Genomic DNA, 14,378 nt, shown 5'->3' with positions numbered 1-14,378 from the left:
GGATGTGTTTCGCATGAAATTAAGAGTATGAAATGAATTAAGAAACATTATTTTTGGAACTATCACTTAACGCAAAAGCCTAGGCGTCTATTATACTAATCTCATTTGGTTGTATTGGTATAGATAATTTGTACACAATCCTTTCAAGCATGATCTTGATGACCAACTTGTAATTTCTGTATCTTCGTATTACCCATTCTATTTTTCAGAGAACTCACATATGCACGTTAACTGAATTCCTTAGTAATAATATCAGTACTTGAAATATCTGAGTTCCTTCTAATATGGTATTTTTTGTATGTTTTCTTAAATAAAAGCTAGATCCAAATTACATATTAAAATTCGATTCCATTTTCTAATACAAAGTTAGAAGTTATAAAGATTTGCAATTAGAATGGGTTTACAATGCTAAACATTAGGTCATACTATGTTTTATTTGACTTTGAGTTAAGAAAGCTTAACACTCCATGTAGGATTCGTTCAATGTAGCAAATTTAAACCAATATTACAACATTTGGAAATTAAAAAGAAAGTGTAATATGTCGATGACATTTGATATTGAACCAAACTACCATCCTTTGAAGCTACAAACAAAAATACACCCACCTCTTAAGCTTCATGTTTAACTCTTTGTTCTAGTTTCTCTTAAATCTTGAAGTCTATATTTGTTTTTGGGGATAACTGTGCATAGTATAACCATCAACCATGATCCAATGAAAAAAGAAAGGAGACATGAATTTGCTTATGAGGATTTTCTAATAATTTCAAATTGTAATAAGTACATTTGCGACATTGAGAGTTTCTTATGTTAAGGACATTCCACATATTTTTCACATGAATACATAGAGTATGAAATGTAACAAAAAACGAGTAATTTGCAACATAACTTAGTGTACACTCATATTGATGAGGTATTATACATACCCAAATGTTAAATAGGCATACGTCTTTAAACAATGTTGGCCCTATGTCAATCTATTGTTCCTTGAGGGCAAATCTATTTTCATTAAGTCATTCCCATTGTCTAACTTGTCAACCACCTATTAGGGACAATTCATGTCCAAGTATTGGTTCCTAATTACTAATTATTTGAACCTTGTCATAATGTAGATATGATTTGTTTTATGTTTATGGCTAATAATGATTGCTTTTCATAAGAGACTTTTTTTCATTAAAGTGTTAATGATCTCTTAATATGTTGATCTTGATTAGAATCTGAACAAAGAATGCTAGAAAAAATGATGGATTAGGGAAAGGAAAGCACAATATTTATTTGAATTTCTATGCATATCTAAATGTGAAATAAACCAAGGTTTGGTTGCATAGAATGTTGAACAAATTGATTGTCCTTCTGAGAACAAGAATGTTTTATATATTGAGATGAAATTTTGGTGAAAGTCAATGGTTTATGCTCATTCGTGGGTACATTGGACAAACTAGAATGAAATTTATGCACCAACATAACTAGGAAAGGATACGGAAGTAGAACAAACTAGGAGGATTTAGAGGGGCACATTTTGCAATCACAACATTACATGGAAACCCACAATTTTGTCCTATAATGCTCAAAAATCACATGAAAAACCATCTCAGTGTAACCAAATGTTACCATAGAATAATACCACCATTCTTTTAAGGTCTTTTTTTTAAATAGAAAACCTTCCAAATATTCAAACTTGCTCTGATTTTAAAAACTTTGGTAAATTTCTTCATCATTTTCTATTAATGGAACATGCGTTGTATCTTTGGTAAAGGATATATATTTCAAATGTCAATTTGAAGTATGTACTTTCTTCCCCTCTCTAGTGTTACAAAGGTTCCACTTAATATTGTATTACATGTGTGAAAATTAACATCGAATTATGCAATTACTCATTGTAAAAAGCCATGGTTCTAATATTTGGCACTTCATGACATCTTCCTGAAAAGGGTTTACATGAAAACCTTCAAGAATCTACCAAAATATCCCAAAGCAATAATTACTTGACTACCAAAACTACAACCTACTTGACAAGGTCACCATTATACATATACAAGAATCATCATCTATTGTCAACATCTTGTCTATGCAAAGGCATTTCTATGGATAAAAAGTATCGCCCAAACTATCTAACAAATGATAATTACTTAACTACCAAAACTACCTAAGTTCGGTACAAACACAATACAATGGAAGGTAGCCATATATATAAGAATCACCGCCTATCTTCAACGTATATGTTTTATTGATGCAAATGGGCATTAGTTTTTTGCCAGTTCATTGTCCCTCTTCTTCTTCCTAGTTCTCAAATATTGGCCCCTTCTTCATATCCTAACTCCTTTCTCTTGCGCCCCTCCTAGCTTCTTAATTTCCAAAATCTACTCCCTCTCCTCCATAATCCTAGGTTGGGTCTCACTATTATACTCATTAAATTGCATAATTAACATTGTCTCTCAAGGCAATGGTATTGTTTTCATCCTCTTAGGACATGGAAAGTGATTTGCAAACACAACTTTAGGAGCAAATTGTTAGTGTGCTTGATCTTGCGACAAAGTATCGAAGTATTGCATGATTTGAAGCTAAAAATATGACGAACTTACATAACGATTCTAGATCAAACCCATTGTGTGGTCAAACTTGTTGACGAAGCATCAAAATATTCTTAGTTATTTATAGCAAAATAACTAACTAAATATAACAAACAATAAAGCTATTAAATAGAGTAAAAAGAAAAAAAACAAACCAGAATGATACCATTTAACGAAGTTCAGCCAATTAAGCCTACGTCCTCCAAAGTAGCATGCTCTATTGAAAGTGGGAGAAAAGAATACAAGATTGGGATCTAAACTAAGCGGAAGAGGAGCTTATTTATACCTCCCAAATCCACCATTTCCAATGTGGGATAAAAGAATGGGCCAAAAAATCAACAAAACTCACAGCTCAAACTCCTCGAAGATGTCTAAACTAGCCTCAAATTATATGACATACAAAGGTGACGCTTCTTCCACATTTGCACTTTAGCATGTAATGTCTTGTTTATTTACATTACTAATAAAATGGAGAGTGACTTTCTATTAGATGTGCACACTTACTCTACCAAAACAATTCTTAGAGGCTTGAGATAAGGATAATGAAGTTACTAAGATTAAAAAGGCAATATAATAGTATTAATTACCAAGAGTAGTGGAAAAACTACATATATAGTGTATATACATTATATGTACCATGGTTACAAATTGGTAAGCTCCAAAAGTGTTTGAAGTGATTGAAGTGATTGCCAATGTGATTCTAACAAGGAGAGAATTGAGTACCTACACCTTGTAAATCGGAAAAAGAGTATGATCTCGATGCTACTATACCTCTTTGACACCCTTTTCCATCATTAATAAGAAGAGACTTCTTCGATACCGTCGCAACATCTTTCTGTAAGGGAGGAAGTTGAGAAGTCCGGTCGAAGCTTGATATCGCATTATTATACTTGCGTTTTTTCGCATAAGGGTTCTCCGGCTTCACAACATCAGCCAATGAGACAACATCCCCGAGGCAACTAAACGAGCGTGATTTGCCAGCATAAAACTGAGATAACCCAATTTTCCTGACAATGTGAAGGAACACATACATACATACATCATTAAACCTCTTTTTAGACATGGAAGAAAGAGAAGTCTAAACCATCTTGTGAGTAAATAGTGTGCATTATGTGGTAAGCTTCTTCACATGCGGAAATATGTGAAAAACTTCTTGTGAATTCCTCTCATGAGATCATAAAATATGTTTAAATGGTTTTAAGTTGAAGATGTTAAAATATGTTAAAATTCTTGTGAATTCCTCTCAAGCTTACCTTGGAGGAGGAGGAGAAGAAGATGTGCCAAGAGAGCTAGAAAGCTCGAGAAGGTTGGATGGGTTCGGGTGTCCCTTGTAGCTACTTTGGACTTCCATGTTCTCGGAAGAATATTTGTTATCGACGATAATAGAGGACGACACTACATTATCGTTCTCCATCGATGAACCCAAGTCTGCCAAATCTGAATGCGAATGCGAATCCATGTCCGAATCCCAACATTGACCCGAATCCGACATGGTATCAGACATTGCGGACGAGGTATCGGGCTCCAAGTGCAGGGGTGCCAAGCCGACCAACGGTCGATCCTCATCCACGACATGGAGTGTGAAATGGCTAGAGCTTGAATTCCCAGCACCATCGGAACTAGGCATGGTGCGACGAGGGGACGAAGCACAACATCCCATGGAATCGGATGTACAAATCCAAGGCATATCGGCAGGATATCCATTCATAGCCGACAAACTCGTCGGATCGTGAAGACAATGGCGGGGCATGGGGAGCTGCCCTAGGGTGAAATCGAGGGTTCGGACTTGGCCACGGACTCGGACGGAGTGGTTCCCCTTGGTCACATTTATGTCCGGCTCGGCTTCCACGAAGAGTTTCCTTTGGTCGGGACAAGGAATACCACGAATTGGAATGGCGGATTCGGGTGGTGCGGTCTCCGCATTGTCTTGGGTAGGCGGCCTCCGCGGGAGCCCCTCGGTTTTCTCTACCGGAACCAATGATAGAGTGCTCGCCTCGGGCTGTATACTTCTTCTTCTTCTTCGCGGACACAGAGAGAGGGCCGAAAGGACCCATGTATTGCTCTCATGGGTATTGGCATTAAATTGGTGAGAGCTACAAGCAGTACTAGTGCTCATGGTAGTTGCCTTCATGCTTAAGAAATTATAGGGTTAATTTCTGCTGCATTGATTCCATGGAATCCCTGGTTGTGTTATAATTAGAAGACTCTGCAGAGGAGCCCTGATTCGTCGACATAGGATTGATCCATTATGATTATGTGGAAAATGAAGTTTTTTTTTTTTTTGGGGGGGGGGGGGGGGGCGGGGGTTCTAATCTTTGAGAGGTTAGGGGGTTTCAAACTTTGAGATTAGAATTCGATTCGGGTTTTATGGTTTGAGTTTTAATCTTTGATTTTAGGGTTTAAATCTTTGCGAGTAGGGGGTTTGCAGTGATAGTTGTACTCTTAAGTTTAGGGTTTCCATTACATACCATTATATGTATTGCTCTAAATTTCGGAAGAAGGAGGAAAACCCTGAGCAGTGGATAATAGAGAAGAAAACTAGGGTTAGGGTTTGCATATATACTCTAATAAAACGGTAGGAAACGCTGAACAGAGGATAAATCTAGATATAACCCTATACTGGGAGAGTGGCAGCGATGGAACTGGATTTAGAAATTGTTAATATACATATACCCTAGAAAAGGAAAGAAACACTACACAGAGGATGGAAAATTAGAGATGAAAACTAAGGTTAGGGTCATGAGGATTAGGGCTAGGGATTGAAATTATGTATACAGGTATGAGCAAAAAGAAGAAGAAGTGAAGGAATCCTGGACGGAGGACGAAAATTTATGGATAAAAAACCTGGGGTAGGGTTTGCAGAAACACAGAGCTCGCGAATTAGGGTTAGGGCATGCTGGTGTGACTGTGATTTAGAACCATAGCCAGAGCCAAGAGAGAGAGTGAAGAAGAAAGAAAAACAGGAAAATGATGATGATGAATTGATAATGGAAACAGGGGAGGAGAAATAATTGGGGCTTTTTTTTTTCCATTTTCCCCCTTTTTTTATTTTTTTTTCCATTTTTTTCACCATGTTTTTTTCATTTTTGTTCATTTGTTTTCATTTTTATTTGTTTCTATTTGTTTTATTTTTTGGGTTTTTTGTTTTAAATACAAAATAAAAAAGCAAGAGCTCTTAGGGGGGGGGGGGGGGGGCTAAAAGAAATAATAAGAGAGGAGGGCATTTAAATGAAATTATAAAATACATAATGTGGAGATATTTTCTTATCCATATTATGGTAATTGGGATAAATACCCTTTACCATATTTATATTTACAAAAATGCCCCCCTTGCCTTTGAAGCTACATTTCTCTCTCTCTTTATTACTTTCTCTCTTTTTTTCCACTTCTTTATGCGTCCTTACTTTGCACCCAAGACTCTCCTCTCTCCTCTCTTTTCCTTCTTCTCGTTGTGGCTCTCAATCGTTCACACCGATGATCACCCATTCCAAACACCTTTGTTTTGGATGTGTTCCGTCATTCATTTCTAGTGATATAGGCCACGTGCTCGATGTCTTGTCTAGATGTACCCAGGTTTTCTTGCGTCTACGTATCGCGGGTGCGTTAGGATATGGTTTGGTTTCCTGATTGAAAACCATATGTTTATGAGAACGGGCCAAAGGGTAATGGTTTCGTTTTCTCGTTTTTTATTACTTGACGATCATAGGTTTGGGAAAATGTATCCATGTTTTTGAGTTGAAGGTCATAGTTTTTGTGAATGTTTCCATATTTCCATGTTCACGGTTGCCAATTTCAAGTCTTGCTCGGATGTGACAAGGTCTTTAAGCTATCAGACATAGGCTCTAAGTTTAAAGGTCATGGTTTCCAATTTTATTCTCATGTGATCAAGTTTCTAGGATGAAAAACTACAAGTTCATGTGATGCTAATGTTGAAATCGTTTATAAGTTGAAGGTAAAAGGTTCAAGTCTTGCTAGCATGCAATTAGGTTTCTAAGTTTATTTACATTTTTTTAAACCTTAACCATGAATTCAACAACACTTTCCATGGCGATGATGTCAGTAGGAGCATGTGTGGCATATTAGATTGACTTGAAGAAACTTCTGAAGAAAACACTTCAATAATTTCTCACACTATTTCCAAGTGGACTTGTTATCACCTCTTTCAACCCCATTGAGAAGCAATTGTGTTACCGAAGTATCAAAGAGGTTTTCCTTGGGAGAGATAGAGAGAGAAGCCTCTTCGGGTAATCTAGAGAGAGATTGACAATGTTTTATCAACACATTGATATATGATGTGTTTGCAACCTAGAGATTCTTTACATTCTTACACATACCCATGAACAAACAAAGAGGGGAAGGGTAGGGGAACAAGGGAGATTTGATTTGACAATTAGTTGAGTTGGTTCTATCAAATTATTGTGGACAATGACATGATGCTTTTGGCATGTCAAGAGTACTCATTTTGAGATGAAATGTTAATCATATGTGGTACAACATGATGCAAGTTAGGAAATAAATATGGAGCCAGGAGGAGCATGGTGCACCAATGAGATGTGGAACGGTGTTAAAGTTGTACATATTGTAGGCTTTTGAGGGGTGTAGTAATGCCTTACTGTATGAAACCTAATCTATAAAATATGTGGTACTTTGCCAAAAGAAGGTTTAGGAGGGAATAAATGCTTGAATGCTTGTGTGAGGATTGGTAACCAAACACTCACATTTGAGCCTTCACACATGTTGTACGTGTCATGGACCATGGTGTTGACAAGAGTTATTGGATTAGTGATAAAGTACATGATATGTAAATGTCTACTTCATCACATGATGTGATCATGTAAGTTAATCCATATCTTGATAAGTATTTATCCATGTCATTCACTCCTACTTCCTCACATAATCTAAGTTGGATTTATATAAACATGATCATGGGTTGGTTAGTTGGCAATATCACAACCTACTTAAGGTCCAAATTTAGGGTTAGTTAGTTGGCAATATCATAGAAGAGGGTTTTTGGAGATATTTTCACTAAGATAATGATGGTTTGGTGGTAGTATTTAGATAATATATTTTATATTTGTAAATATTTAGTAACATTTATATTCCTAAAGAAAAAGCTGATTCCACAATTGACGTATGAAGTTTGATGTCCCTAAGCTATAGACAATAAAACAGAGATCATTTGAGCTACTGGTAGAAAAAGCTTACTCTACTTGAATTTTAATGAAACATCTTAGTATTGTGGACTATTTAGATGGTTCAAAGTGCCCAAAAACTTAACCATTGTAGGAAATTGGCATTAATCGAAAAGCCCCGTCGAATTTGTCCAAATGGCCTTTGCCAAGGAAATCTGTGTCAAAGGCATGTACTGGTTCTTTGTCCACATTCTTTGGCCTGTCAGGCTGTCCACAAGAAATTCTGAGATTATTCCTCTACACCATCCACAATGTGACAAAATTATTCTTTCTCTCTCGAAGATTCAACCTAATGGGAGGCACACTTAATAAGAAACTTCACAAGAATACCCTTTGCTTAAGTGGAAGACCTAAAGTCTATATACTCATAAGCTTGTTTTTCCACAAGAATTGTGATTCAAGTGTCATGAAACATTAGCATGTTCTTGAAACAACCAAGATGCTTGTCGTAACAGATATACTAAATTTGTGGTGATTGTATGTATTAGAGTATTTGCATTGCCTTTGTTGAACATCTAATCATAAATCATATACTCTTTGTCTAAAAGAGGTAGAAGTACTAATGAGAGTAACAACTCTGTTAACTTTATTCCCTATGGGTTGATGATGTGGCCAAATACTAAAATGGCATGCTATGTCATTGAGGCTTAATAAGTGACCTTGATAAGTTATCGTATTTTGAATTAATTTCAACCCCTTTTCAAAGTTCTTTGTTCGGTTAATGACCCTACAACTAATGCTTTTAAGTGCAAACAAATCCTTAGGATTGAACTTCTTTCTCTCCATTTTAGGTCACTTGTAATATCGACAGTCTTTTGGGAGCTAGAAATGGAAAGGATGTCCTTTGATATTTTTGTCAAGTTTCCCGAATAGTATAAGCCAATACCTATACCTAGTATCCCACAAACAAAGTATCTTAGTTTTTTAATTAGCAAACATGAATGTTGGCATCTTAGGCCAAGGCAATGTTAAAGTTGTTTTTCTAACGAGCATAAATAACTAAAAATTAAGAATGTTTATTCCTCATCGAATCCCATTTTCCCGAAGGGATTAACACGACTCATACCTTGGAGTGTTGCACTTTCATGGGTTACTACTTAGTTCCAATGAGTTGACTTACTGTTTGTAGACTAATTGTGGGATTGCGGGATGTCATTTCGCAATGGCAAAGACCACGTAGGACATCAATTCATAAAAGCACTTACCTCTCGACTCCATGTAACCACGAAAACTTTGAAGGCTTCTTAAGTTGATATGAATTAAGACACACTAAATCACTATACTAATTAAGAAATATTTTTGTTTAAATTAAATAGATAATTAGTATATAAAAAACATAAGAATTGTCTAATTACTAAATAAGAAATATGTATATCTCAATTAATTATGGTCCCTTTCACATTACAAGCCCATTGACAGGTCCTACATAATAAAGGGCAGTTCCTCACAAATTATAATATAACCATGTTTCTTGCATATATTTGACTTAATATAATGAATTGTTGAGATTGAAAATACTAAAGCCTATAGGGTTTGTTACAACTAAAGAAATATGACATTATTTCCCTTAACACTCACTAGATTTGTTGTGGTGTGCATAGTTTCTATTGTGATAGCCTATAGGACCAAAAGAGACTTATGATTTCATAGTTACTACTTTATATCATTTTTGTGGAGCCATCAATTTAGAATTAGGTAATAAGGCAAATTAAGCCATGAATATTTATTGAACAATACTCCCACATGGAGGACTAGTAGTTTTTTTTTTTTTTTTGGAAAAAAAAATAGTGCAATATTCTTTGTATTACTTTGCTTTATCTCACTTTTTTGCAAAAACCCCTGCAACATTTGTGTTCCCTATTGCATTCCATCCCATTCCATAACAACGATCTCTAACCATTTTGTTTGAATTAATAGTCTGACTTGGTCACAAAACTTGATACCAATTGTATATTGTCAAGAGTAAGACTTTGGATTTGTTAAAGTTAAAATCCAATCGAACAACTCATCCATACAATTTAAGGGTATCCATTATAACTCTTATATTATTTGGATTATTTTGGGACATGGTTGATTTATCCTCTCTATATGCTTGTGCCACAAAAGCCTGCACATCATGCATTTTCAAACCATGAGGTTGGCTCATTGACACTTAATTATCTATATACAATTATTGCAAGCAAGAATACCACCTTGCCCTTCTAATCTTGTTAAACTCCACAAATATGTCAATTTATCATCAATGATGCATGAAAAAGTGCTAGACTATCTTGTCTTTTAAGGGCAACTCTCTTGATCCCACTACTTTTTCACTTTTTATTATGTCGTATAATTGAGTATTTGGCCATATATAATGAATGCATCCTATTTGGGCAATGTCGATGATATTCTACAAGTTACCTTAGGACGTGACAAGTAGACTTTCCTTGTTTGTGCACATTCTCTTTGCCTTGGGGCATGTTTGCAATGATCAATCTATATATTGAGGCTATCCATGATATCAACATCCATTTGCATTTGTATCAAAAGAGAAGACTATTCTTTTGAAGAGCTCATGCCAAAGGTAGTGGTTGTTGATGAGTACTAGTCTCTTCCTTTGCAAAGACACTTCATAGGAATATTTCCCAAACTTTAGGATCTAGCCAAACGAAAGAAATATTTGAAAGTTTCAAAGCATGGTCAAGATGTATTTCATGTGTGAATTTATCATATTGATTATTGTGCAATAATTATAACTTTTCGAGCCTTGCATAGTATGAGTGGGTTTTATGGTGAAAAGCAAATAGAGCAAATGGGTGCAACATTTTCAATAAGCTCGCTTAGTCTTGTGAGATTTTCTAATTATGGATTTGGAATAGTATTGTCTCATGAGTTTGGAGAGTTATTGAAGGCTCCACATAAAAGTGCATTTTATAGCAACAACCCACAAATAAGCACATGTTTCAACTTTCATATATTCGACTAGGTATGTAAATCTATGGTCATGTAAGTGGTTCAAGTTGTTGAGGAAACTCCCGAATAGAACACTTGGATTTAGCTTGATGAGGATCATCACTCCATTGTTCAATTAGCTTATGCATTTATCTTCAATGTTCATTTTATTTTTTTTATTTTTTTCCAAAATTTTACAAATGAGACGATTATGTACAAATCCCTAAAGGGACGCGATAGTTCCATCTAATGTGGAAGCCCACTGACTCAAGAAAGGGAGAGGACGACCATTGTTGGATGAAGGCTATGCGTTGTCTTTCAACTCCCTCGGAGCCACCTTTAAGGCCATCATATTGGCTCTTCAGCGTGGCTACAATTTCACTCCATATCTCTTGCAGTAACCTTGTTGGATGGGCGGTTTGGTTGGAGAAGACTCGCCTACATCGTTGTTTCCATAGAATCCAAAGGGTTATTGGGCTAACCAATTCCAACACCTCTTGAGATTTGTCATTAAGAGGAATAGAGTGGACATTGCCACTGGAGGCTATGCGTTGTCTTTCAACTCCCTCAGAGCCACCTTTAAGGCCATCATATTGGCTCTTCAGCGTGGCTACAATTTCACTCCATATCTCTTGCAGTAACCTTGTTGGATGGGCGGTTTGGTTGGAGAAGACTCGCCTACATCGTTGTTTCCATAGAATCCAAAGGGTTATTGGGCTAACCAATTCCAACACCTCTTGAGATTTGTCATTAAGAGGAATAGAGTGGACATTGCCACTGGAGGAGAAAAGGACCTCTTGTGCTTTTATCACCAAAGTCATCCCCTCCTCCTGATGCTCGTATCGGCCAATTGCAGCCTGCCATGATAGCCAACATATATTTCCCCACTTGATTGAACCTTGCACCTAGCATAATTGTAACAAGCGGCCAACCCCCCGCCATATTCTATGGGACGTTGGGCAGTCCCACAGAGCGTGTCGTATGGATTCTACTGCATGTGGGCACTCTACACAATTAGGAGAGCTAAGGTTCCCACGTTGCCATGCTCCCATCGGTAGGGACTTATGTATTAACAGCCATTGGAAAGTGGTAATTCGCCTCGCGTGTTGTTGTTTCTAGATTTTCTGCCAAAACTTGGTGATTATTGCGGAGGGAACTTGAAATGTGTGCCAGACCTTCGCAACAGCCGGTTCTCGGGCGGCTTGAGCAGCTAGAATGTGGCGACCCAATCTAGTTGTGAATTGGAAGAAAGGGATGGGTTTGCTTCCTTGCCCCGCATAGGGATCACGCCATGTCCATTGCAAAGGGTCCCAACTGACCTTACGTAACCATGTGTTTTCATGAGTACATATATGCCAATCGGGTTGTACTTTGATCGGATTAGGATCTACAATCCATTTATGACCAGTGTACATGAGTACTCAAATGTCGTTATTCTGTGCGGGTGTCTCAGTGTCTCGCAATTCAGGGCCTTCGAGTCTGTCTGGTGATCCACTACCTCTCGGGATCAGAGAACCCTCCTCCTCGTGGCCTATCCATTTCTCCATTGTCGTCCTTTGAGTAGCAGATTCCCTAATCAGTAGCGCGTTAATGATTTCCGATCTCATAGTCCATCTACCCCTGATTCCATGGAGTATGTTCGCTTGATCTTGTAGTGGCATTGACATAAACCGTCGCCAACATTCTATACTTTTGCCTGGACCTTCTGCAATGTATCCCCATGACAACCCCTTACATGATCCCAGTAGTTGATTAGATTCATCCTTGAGACATGGGTTCCATAGGATACGTTGACTGAGCCAGGCAAGTTCGGATCTCGGTTGATCACACTAGAGCCCTCGACGAATGTCACACCATGCCTTCCACATGGATGCACTAAATCTGTCCTCCAAATGGCGGGAGAAACTAGGTTTGAGATCCATGTTTAGAATCCATCCCATTTGAGGGGCCCAATTGACCCCTTTTCGTGGCCTAAAGTAAGCGAAACGTAACCTCAGTAGCATTTTCCAACAATCATTTCCTGGTTGGAGTCCTCGCACCACAAATTTGGCAAGTAAGGCTTTCGATTGTGAAAGGGGATCAATAAGACCCAATCCCCCTCTCGACTTAGGCGTTGTGAGTATAGGCCACGCCACCTTGGTGCGAGCTACATGGTCTTCCTTACCAGACCAAATGTAGTTGCAGACCAGTCATTGAATCTGATGTATACTTTCCTTGGAGATTGTCCAGCATGATAGACTGTACCATGTTGTTGCGAGGAGTACCTGATTTGCCACTAGGATGCGACCTACTAGCGACAATTTTTTAGAGCTCCAATGTATCAACTTTTGTCGAATGGAAAGGATAATGAGTGCAATCATAGTCTTCGACGGTATGTTGAAACCAATTTGGAAGCCCAAATATTTGGTGCTCGTTCCTTGATTGATCCACTTGAAAGCGGGGTGTGGGTGCCACGCCGGATGTGTTTCCTGAGAGAGCCATATTGCACAGGATTTGTGCCAATTGATCATGGCGTTGGATCGCTTGCAAAATAAAACTAGCCCACTTTTTAGCTTTTGGAGGTTTTCCAAGTCCCCTTGCAAGTAGACCGTTGTGTCATCTGCAAATTCTATATCCAGGATGCTTTGGTAAGAATGAGGTATGGGAAGATCACGTAGGTTGAGATGCCACGAGTTGAGAAAGCAAGAGAGTGCTTCGGCGTATAATAGAAATAAGGATGGAGCTAGTGGGCATCCCTGCCGTACAGAGCGAGATATTCGGAAAAAGGGGCCCCTTTCACCTGCCAGCGAAACGCAATTGCTGCCATTCCTATAAAATCCTGCAATGCCTTTGATCCATGTCTCTTGAAAGCCGAGTTTCCTCATCACACTTTCTAGAAAGTTCCAGCATACCCTGTCATATGCTTTCTCAAAATCTAGTAGCACCACCGCTACCTTCTTGTTGGTCTGCTTGGCAAGGGCTACTGCTTCCCAAAATGAGAAGAGGTTGTCTAGGATGCTCCGATTTCTAACGAAACCTGCCTGGGGCGGATGAATGAGTTGAGGGAGAAGTGGAGTTAAACGACGTGCCACGATTTTTGCGAGCAACTTATAGACAGTATTGAGAAGAGTAATGGGCCGCCACTTGTGAATGTCGTTGGCATTCCCACCACTTTTAGGAATGAGATGTATCATCCCCTGTCCAAATTCCTCCGGCATGCTTCCAGAGGTGATGATCTCCTCAATGTTCATATATTAATGCCTAAGTTGCTGAAAATGAATTAATATTTTGGTGCTCATAGAAGTTGATGTTTACATATATGGTTAGTTTCGTGAATAAAATTTCAAACTTACAAAGGTAAACATATACACATTGAAAATTGTACATTATCATGTTAACTTTATGTCTATTTTACAAATTACAACCTTTTAGGTTCATGCACTTTGCAGAACATGTCAATAAAGTTCACATACTATCTTTTATCCTTAATAGAGAATAATATCATATATAAGTTGGGTTGCACATGTAGAGGCACAAATAAAAATGGAGGGCATAGAAGGAAGAAGAAATGTGTTGGGGTGGTGTGAGAGAGTTTATCGAGAGCGGTCCTACCTAGCTGGAAACCAGCAAAAGAATAAGTAAAAGAAAAAGCAACATATCCTCTAGTAATGTTATCACCCTTTCCTTTTTAACTGACAGGTTGACAGG

At 37.8% G+C, this 14,378-nt stretch overlaps 1 protein-coding gene across 1 annotated transcript; it reads right to left on the bottom strand.

The window, feature by feature from the left end:
• Positions 1-3,125: 3,125 nt before the first annotated feature.
• On the bottom strand, positions 3,126-4,749 carry LOC147856467 (uncharacterized). Its single transcript, XM_087329031.1, has 2 exons — positions 3,822-4,749; positions 3,126-3,575 (listed from the first exon to the last, which is right to left on the bottom strand). Exons 1-2 carry the CDS (start codon positions 4,697-4,699, stop codon positions 3,269-3,271), a joined length of 1,185 nt encoding a protein of 394 aa, XP_087185157.1. The 5' UTR covers positions 4,700-4,749; the 3' UTR covers positions 3,126-3,268.
• Positions 4,750-14,378: the final 9,629 nt, after the last annotated feature.

This window comes from Azolla caroliniana, unplaced genomic scaffold, assembly GCF_043228905.1.
Source record: "Azolla caroliniana isolate FFs.n. ecotype wild unplaced genomic scaffold, voAzoCaro1.0.p SCAF_13, whole genome shotgun sequence".
Taxonomy (NCBI): domain Eukaryota; kingdom Viridiplantae; phylum Streptophyta; class Polypodiopsida; order Salviniales; family Salviniaceae; genus Azolla; species Azolla caroliniana.
Note: the sequence above shows the minus strand (reverse complement) of the source record. Positions and strands in the feature narration are given on the sequence as shown.

Coding starts and splice junctions, on each gene's coding strand:
- LOC147856467 (XM_087329031.1), bottom strand. CDS start 4,699: ATGAAGGCAACTACCATGAGCACTAGTACTGCTTGTAGCTCTCACCAA. Junction 3,576..3,821: donor TCTTCTCCTCCTCCTCCAAG/GTAAGCTTGAGA, acceptor TCACATTGTCAG/GAAAATTGGGTTATCTCAGT.